This window comes from Pungitius pungitius, chromosome 1, assembly GCF_949316345.1.
Source record: "Pungitius pungitius chromosome 1, fPunPun2.1, whole genome shotgun sequence".
In the NCBI taxonomy this organism is placed as follows: domain Eukaryota; kingdom Metazoa; phylum Chordata; class Actinopteri; order Perciformes; family Gasterosteidae; genus Pungitius; species Pungitius pungitius.
In genome coordinates this window covers 30038095-30046985 of record NC_084900.1, presented here as the reverse complement: position 1 = coordinate 30046985, position 8891 = coordinate 30038095, and the positions used below count along the sequence as shown (strand labels likewise).

General features: G+C 44.7%; 1 protein-coding gene across 1 annotated transcript; it reads left to right on the top strand.

Annotated features, from left to right (window-relative positions):
• The first annotated feature begins 1520 nt into the window (after positions 1–1520).
• wnt1 (wingless-type MMTV integration site family, member 1) lies at positions 1521–5813 on the top strand. The gene is made up of 5 exons (XM_037457540.2): positions 1521–1648; positions 1915–2020; positions 3158–3411; positions 3589–3854; positions 3956–5813. The coding sequence occupies exons 2-5, from the start codon at positions 1920–1922 to the stop codon at positions 4445–4447; spliced, it is 1113 nt and encodes a 370-aa protein (XP_037313437.2). The 5' UTR covers positions 1521–1648; positions 1915–1919; the 3' UTR covers positions 4448–5813.
• The last annotated feature ends 3078 nt before the right edge of the window (positions 5814–8891 follow it).

The window sequence follows — 8891 nt, the reverse complement described above, 5'->3', positions numbered from 1 at the left end:
CTCGACCACGGTTCGCATAGTGACACCGATTCATCTAATCTCCTTCCATTCCCTAAGCTGCAGCAATGAAAAGTGCATTAGCATTCTGCCACGGCGTGTATATCTAAGTGGCTTAAAAAGTGATTTGAAGTTGATTTGTATATAAAAGGCCCCCTTTATCCGGATTGGAGCTCTAATCTGCTCGGAGTCGCATGACTGCTCCAGGAAACTCGTTTGAGCACCTTCAGATAAGGCTGGAGTATAAACGTAGGATGGCTATCATTAAATCCTTTTTTACAAAAGCCCACTTCCTTTAACTGTCATCTGAACGAGAGAAAGTGAGAGGGAGGGGGGGGGGGGATTATTTTAAACTATACAGCCGCTACAGTAACTAATGTGGAACATGCAAATTAGTAGATAAATGTCACATAATGAAACATTTCCCCTTGAAGCAACATAGACAAGTTTGAGGACATTGAAGCCTTCCTCTGGTCGGGGGTTGGATGCACAGTGGAGCGCAGTGGCGCGAGCTTTAACCACACCGAGCATCATGTGCGGCCAGATGTTTAGAATGGCTTTTTATTCTTACTCGTCCCCTTCTTTTTCTGCTTTATTTTGTGATTGGAGATTGTATTTCTTCGATCGAAAAATATATGATAAAGTAGCCCAGCAGCATGAGAACTAAGAGCTTATTACAGATTTTTACGGATTTATATATGCATGTTTCGTTATAAAGATCAATAAAGTCCAAGGAAGATAGTTTAGTTCGTTGAAAGCAATATGAAACACTATGCGATACCCTTATTGAATAAAACGCTACTAATAACTCAATGGGTTGTAATTTCAAACCGTTGAATGGAATTGTTGTAAAATAAACAGTAAAGGATGTGAACAGAAATATCTCTACACATTTTGGGAGCACATTTGGACAAAGGAGGAGGAGATGCGGTTAGGGAGTAGGCTAATCCCACCACCGGGTAAAAAAAGGCAGTTTTAGATGGCTCATATTCCACTCAAACTGTATTGCACCGCGACACCAGCTTTCAGCAGCGACGCAGCACCAAATCGGGCGCACCCACAGCATCTGTACCAACACATCACTGCTTCAGAGGAACTTCTCCTGTCTGCAAGACTTGATGTGGAAGAAAGCGCACAGCCAGTGGGGAGATATTCTCAGCCGCACACATTTACAGGGAATCGATTCTGTGACGACCGTGAGATTCCACAAGTAATGTGCGCAACTTTGTGGATTGCCCTTTTTTTCTATTCCTTTCTCATTTCTGCCCAGTTGAGTTTCCTTATTCATGGTGCGCTCTATGAACAGCATTAACTATCCCTCCCTCCAATCCTTTTGAAAAGGCTCCGAAAAAAAAACACAGGGAGATGAGAGCAGCAAATCCCTTTTTTATTCCCCTCGTAGCGCTCAATAAGAGAAGAATGTGTTGCCTATCAGTCACCGAGGGGATCAAGTCTTCGGGACTGTCCCACGCGTTCAATGCGCCGTGCAGAGCATCACTGAGAGAGACAGAGTGAAGAGGACGGCAGCAGCAGCATCCTGTCTGGACACTTCGCATCATTCAGCAACCTGTCTTCACTTAAGATCCATTGAAGTCAATTAGGGCAGCCTGCTTCCTTCACCTTTCAAGTCCTCTCACCGGACTGCGGCGTGGTGAGTACGCACACCTTGCAGCAAGTTGATCATAATTCAATAGAACATCACGATTTCAATATATTGCATACATATGTTAGCGCTGCCGGAACTTCTGTGTTATTTTTCTCGCTTTTAGAATAGCCCGGTTTATTATAGTTCCATTTGTTTTCAAATACGATTCTTTATGTTCCGGTTGTTCAGAGCACATAAATATATTTAACACCGGGTTATGACTTTGACTATTAAATCCCTTTGACATTCCCCTGGTGATAATTGACATGAAGGAACGATGAGGAGCCTGGCGCTGCTGTTGGGGGTGAAGGCTGCCTGCATCCTGCTGGTGTCGTCGCTCTCAGGCACGGGGGCCGTCAACAACAGCGGCCGGTGGTGGTGGGTTCCCTGATGTTATGCATCAGCATCTTACCATTCTAAACTTAAGATCCGTTTCGGTCGTGCTTCATTCCATGCTGCATGTTCCAAATACTGCTTTTAGCAGAGTTAATAACTCCGGTTCAACCTTACAGAGACAGAAACCGCACGATGTAAAAGCTGGTTGGATTTTTTTTCTTTCAAATGTATTTATTGGTTCAGTGGAATTAGCTACTATATATTTAACAATGAAATAATTACATTTGGCCTAAGAGGTTCACCTTATGTTTGCGGTAGTTAAAGATATACTCCCTGTTCCGCGGCTCCCTGTCATTTGGACTGTGCGGTTTGGACACGAGACAACATTTTTCAATCCAAAGTAGGATATACGGATTTATTTATTGCCTGAAAAGTGACCGAAGTTCCTTTTTACTCGAATTGAGCTACTACTGTCGCCTATATAATACATTTTATAACAATATAACAACATATGGTTACAGACGTATAGTTTAATGTCTTGCTTTTTGTTTATTCTAAACTCTAGTGGGCTGTTCTGTAGTGAATCATCAACGAATGCTCTTTTGTCGTTATTTCAGTGGCTTTAGATGCACAGTGCTGTATTTGTGCACAACGTCAGGTGTTTTCAAATCTTTAACATGTCAGCTGAAATCCAAGAAAACATCTAGGAGAGGAAAAAAAAATACACTGCAGGGTAGACAGAATGAACAAATGAAGTGTGTCAGCCCTCTAATAGGCCCCGATGATATGATGTTCAAGAGGAGACAGAATTATCAGAAAAAATGTTGACTGAGAAATCTCACAGATATCAGAAGGACCACCAAAACAGCTACATAACAGGTGACGTGTAGGTTATAAAATCAAATACAACAATATTTTCTGATATCACATTATTAATATCATAAAAGCAGTGACATCACATATATCGGTATTACGACTTAGAGACTTACTGTCTCCTCATTATCTTGAAACAGTCCGTCATGACACAGTTTTACATAATGAAAACAGTATTTGCCTTTTTTTTAATCACGCATGAGATGCCAAGACACATCAGTTTGAGGGGTGAGAGGTCACAGTAGCTACAAGCAATAACTGCCAGCTCCCTGACTCTGATTGGCTTTGTCCTTTTTGTTGTGCCAGGGGTATTGTCAACGTGGCCACCTCGTCCAACCTCCTCACCAATTCCAAGAACGTGCAGTTGGTCCTGGACCCGAGCCTGGCCCTACTGAGTCGTCGCCAGCGCCGGCTGATCCGGCAGAATCCTGGCATCTTGCACGCCATCGCCGCTGGGTTGCACACTGCTATAAAGGAGTGCAAGTGGCAGTTCCGCAACCGCCGCTGGAACTGCCCGACCACCCACAGCCCGGCCGTTTTTGGGAAAATTGTCAATCGTGGTGAGCCTCTCTTGTCTTTCCAACCAAGCCTTATTTGGACAATTTTGCCAAAGATGTAGCGGAACTCAGTAGGCTTTGTCTCAAAAATATATTTGATTAATGACTAAACATAGCTGAAGCCAAGTTCTAAAGGCTGGCATTGGTTCTGATGTCACGTTTTGATGTTTGTTTCTTCAGGTTGCAGAGAGACTGCGTTTGTATTTGCCATCGCCAGCGCAGGGGTGACCCACGCCGTGGCTCGCTCCTGCTCGGAAGGGGCCATTGAGTCGTGCACATGCGATTACCGCCGCAGAGGTCCTGGAGGACCAGACTGGCACTGGGGGGGCTGCAGTGACAACGTAGACTTTGGCAGGGTGTTCAGCCGGGAGTTTGTGGACTCCAGCGAGAGGGGCAGAGATCTGCGCTACCTCACTAACATACACAACAATGAGGCCGGCAGAATGGTAAGGATCTGATGTTCGAACAAGCCCCGATTGCCTGTTTTTGTAAGAATCCACAAAATGAGTGTTTGCATCAGTATAACTTTTGGTCTCCCTGTTTGCAGACTGTGGCATCAGAGATGCGTCAGGAGTGCAAGTGCCATGGCATGTCAGGCTCCTGCACCGTGCGCACCTGTTGGATGCGCCTGCCCAGCTTCCGCACGGTGGGAGACTTCCTTAAGGACCGGTTTGACGGTGCGTCCAGAGTCGTTTATGCCAACAAGGGAAGCAACCGCGCCTCTCACCGGGCCAACCCCCGACACCTGGAGCCCGAGAACCCAGCTCACAAGCCCCCCTCTGCCATGGACCTGGTCTATTTTGAGAAATCACCAAACTTTTGTTCCTACAATGGCAAAACTGGCACTTTGGGAACTTCTGGGAGAACATGCAACAGCTCCTCTCCAGGCCTGGACGGATGTGAGCTGCTGTGCTGTGGACGTGGGTTCAAGACCCGGACCGAGAGTGTGACTGAACGTTGCAACTGCACGTTCCACTGGTGCTGTCACGTCAGCTGCTTGAACTGCACCAGCACGCGGACGTCACACCAGTGTCTATGATGACACGTGGACGCCAATGGAATATTGATTCACATTTGATTGGCTGAGAAAGCTACTAGAACACAGGTGGCTTGAGATGTTAGAAGCAAGAGAAGCTTCATGGCGGGTAAACTGATACAGGGAATTCTCAAGATGAAAAGGTGGTGTGAGAGAGGGAGAAGGACAAATATATAAACAACAGGGTACGCAGGAAGCATTTGTGCAACTTTCTTTTGATGCTTAACACTGTTCAAAGGATATTGAAAGACGCCAGTCATCAATATTGAGTGGTAATCATCCATATCCCTCAAGTGTTTACACTGTGGAAACATAGAAATAGAAGTAAAGAGAGGAAATTATGTGGCGATGAATCAATTGTTGTAACCAGGTACTACTAGAGACTTCTTCTCAGTCTGCAGAGACTCAGCACAATGTTTCACAGATGTTTCTGTGGCCAGAGAGTCACAAACATGGGCTCCCATGAACTCGTGAGGACCCCTAATAAGTGGGAAGTTTTTATTTTTTACATCACTGATTGGTTTTCTTCTGCTGAAGGTTGTATTCTCTCACACGAAGCTGTTTGACGTTTATCTACAGGGATGGGCTGTCTTTTCCCAACTTGTACAGCCCAACTATAATTTCTTCACACTACCCATTTTATTTGAGTTTAATTGGAGCTGGATACACCTCAACCCGTGATTTGCCACTATGATATACCACAGAAGGGCCCTGATGTTGCACGACGAGGCGGACGCTCAACAAGGAAAATAGAAACTTACCGAGCAAATCCTACTGAGGCAATGTCATTTGAATGTATTATCAGCACATGGTATAACTGCATGACTAGATCTGGGGGTAAAAATCAAAAAAAGAAATGAAATAGAACCTGCAGAATCTCGCCATGCTCTCAAAATGAAAACTAAAGCCATTCTGAGAAGACATTGAAGTAAAAAAAAGAAGATACATGTTAACAAGTGGTAAACTGGTCCAGCTTTAAAGTAGGCATAAATGGTGCCTATAAGGAGATAAAACAGGCTCTGCTTTCTGAGATAATTCTCCAAATCAGCTATCAGAACCAAAATACTGTAAATATTAAAATATATGAATATATTTAAAATGACGAAATTTGTACGTTTTTGGAATGATTCATGCACCTGTCAGTGGCTGGATAATATGATATCATTAGTTTCAATTCAGGAGATGTTTTAGAGATTATGCTTTTTTTCTATTTCGCTGTAATATAGCTCACACAAGACTGAGTTAATAGTAAGAAAACATTATTGTGTCTTTGCTTGTTTCCTGTTAAAACACTTGTGTTCATGCACTGAATATTTACCTTTTGTATTAGTGTAAATACAAAATATTTATTTCGAAGGATTTTTATACTGTCATAGTGAAATGTAAGACTTTTTTTTTTTAGATTTTAATCAAAAGATTTAGGCTCCCGTTGGTTTTGTATTGTATGATAGAACAATAAAGTCTATATTTTCAATTAAGTTGCCCTCCTGAATGTGTCAAAAGATGCTATTATGTCTGTTGTAGTCTGTGTTTGAGATAGTTCTGACAACCAACCAAGTGAACATATAAGCCTGTCCCTGGGTGTCCTTTGCTTAATCCTATTACCACCACCAAAGCAGCCTCTTTCTCTGGCTCACAAAACATCCCAACCACAAGAGATGGCCCCTGCTTATCCCGCCACATACCTCATTTCATACAGTAATGGATTTTACTGCATTTAATGTTTTGCTTTATTTGCTTAATGTTGGAATGAAATAGGAAAAATGTACTGAAAAATAATGAAATACCTAAAGTCCCCCCGGCCACTGGCTACCCGAAAACCCCAACCCCAACCACTGACTAACAGGAGTTTGGAAAGCTTAACACTTTCTACTGGGCCCACCACAGCACAGTCATAGAGCACAGTGAGGACACAACGCGCACCCAAAGGTCCAAGGGTCCCAGTAACAGAGCAGCAAAGTGCAGACAGGTTGACTTAGTGCGGGACGAGAAACTTTCCAGGCTACAGTCTATTTTAAATGCGTCATCACATAGGGCTCCTTTGCCTGCCGCAAAAATAAGTTAAGTAAGAAATCGATTGGTGCACATCTCAAAGAAAGATTTTTTTTTTAAAGAGGATTAAGAAGAAAAGAAATAAACAGGAAACTGAATCAAAATGCTGTAAAGGCTGGACCACTGAAACGGAAAGATGAGAGCTTAAAGAGTATATTAATCCCAGGGTAACCCACCCTGGATAACAGGTAAATTATGTGGATTAAAGCATAATGTGACGGATGGATGAAAAAGTCAGGAGAAAGCAAAAACTCAGAAATGTGAAAACGGATCAAATCCGGGTTTAAGAGGAGAATTGATGGTGCGACGATGGACAAACAGAGAGAAACAAAAGAAAGAGAAAGTGGCAGACAGATTAAAGAAAAGCAGAGGGAAGGCAGAGAGTTCAAATCCCAGGCGTGAGAGTGAGGTGGGAGAGTTGGTGCACAGAGTGAGTGGAGGGGGTTCTGCCTGTGGGAGTGCTGAGGAGTCAGTGATAATTAGCTCAATTAGTGACAAAGGCAGTGTAATAAATACCGACTTAGTGTCTGGGTCCCTGCTGGCCTCTCCCTGCGCAGCCTGCAATGTGGCCCTGGCCTGACGGACAATTCATTAAACTGACAAAATACCCCACCGTCCAGGCGTGACGCAGCGAGTTAGCCCCCTACAGGCCCGGCTCATTGTTCTAATTGTCTGGGCCGGAGTCACTTTGTGGCCGCCTCCTCCTCCTCCTCCTCCACCCACCCCGCCTTCAGAAAACCCATGGAGTTAATGCCCCTACCTTGCTCTGTAAGTAGGTGATCGGCAGGTTGAGAGAAGAAGAAGGGGAAAAAAAGCAGTAAGAGTTCCTTGGGGTGGGGGGGCGCAGTGGGATTAGCGAATGGAGGTTGCCTGGGAGTGCTGGGAGCAGCACCGATCGGAATGTAGGAGAGATGAGTCCAGAAGCTCGGATGCGGGACAAAGCGAGAGTTAATAAGGAAAGATTGAAGGGGCTGGCGACAATGGGCCGCCACCCCAGTCGAGATGAAATTGCTTCCGAGGATTATTGGGAGAGGGTGTGAGCGTTGTAGGCTTTTTGTGTGAGTGTGTGTTCGGTTGGGCATTTTGTGTGCTCAGGGGCAGGGGGGGGGGGAGTGGTGGATTGATGGCTGCCCCTCTGGTTGGGGAGCAGGGGACCAAGGGAGGCTAACCGGCTGTTCCCACAGTCTGTTCTGCTGCAGCCACCTTTGACACAAGGGGCTGCCAGGCGGCGAGCAGGCAGCCATGGTGAGAAGGGCACAAACAAAAACAACACCTCAACAAGCACAAAAGTCACTGTCTGTGGAAGGCTGGTGGAGAGGCTGCAGACTGCTAGGTGAGGGCGTGAGAAGGGTAACAAAAAAAAAAAAGTGCACTGAAGTGTAATAGGGACGATAAAAACCACACATAATCCAGTCAGTTTGCTTTTTTGCCAATATCTTAAAATGAAAAAAACACAATGACATCAGGTCAACTTTGTCTTTTTATATCGGACCCTTAACTCCAGGAGCAACGTAGGGCTACAAGGCCAAGTAACTTGATAAGCTAAGAACGGCAGCCACACTCCTTGCACCTGACCTGTGTGTGTCCCTTTAAAATACAGTGTTCATGACTAATGCTTGACAAAGAAAATAAAGGTTTCCCTCCGTTGCGCTCCTTACAATAAACAGGTCCATCCCCACAGAACATAAAGAGAAGATGATACGGAGTAATGGCACACCAGCTTCGCATTAAAATTCCTGCTAAATTGTGGAAAAATGTCTGCCCGTTGGGTGGAGTGGGCTTTAATATGAAGGGCGTATGATAGGGAATTTAGATTCGGGTTTGGATCACGGCACTGAATGATGGGCTGCTCACTGCGGTTGTAATGGACAATGAGGCATGGCCGTTTTTTTGGCACTCAATTCCTGATTCAATTTCCGCGCTGCCTCGACTTTGCATTGTAATCCAACATTCTCTTGTGGCCAAGGTCCAATTAATTAAGGCATTGTTATGACGGGAACACCCTCATTTGTTTGGAGCCATAAAGTCACCACAGGGCTATTATGGCCCAAGTTATGCATTTACAGCCTCATCACACACACACACACACATCACTTAAAGAATTATAATCAGCTAAACACCCCCAAAAGTAAACTACAGTACTAACTAACTAACAGTGGATTAATAGCGGTCAATACAGTAGGTCAAATCCGCTCAAATTCAATTCAGGTTCCAAGGAAAGAATGAAAAGACTCTGATTGTGCGAATGTGTTGTGTTTGTGTGCATGCCCAAACCAGTGTGTGTGTGTGGGTGTGTGGATGGCAGCTGGGAGGCAGACACGGTCCAGGAGAATCGTCCCCTAGCAACTGACCTTTTCGGCAGATGGCAGTTCCAGAGCAACAGCCACCCAGCATC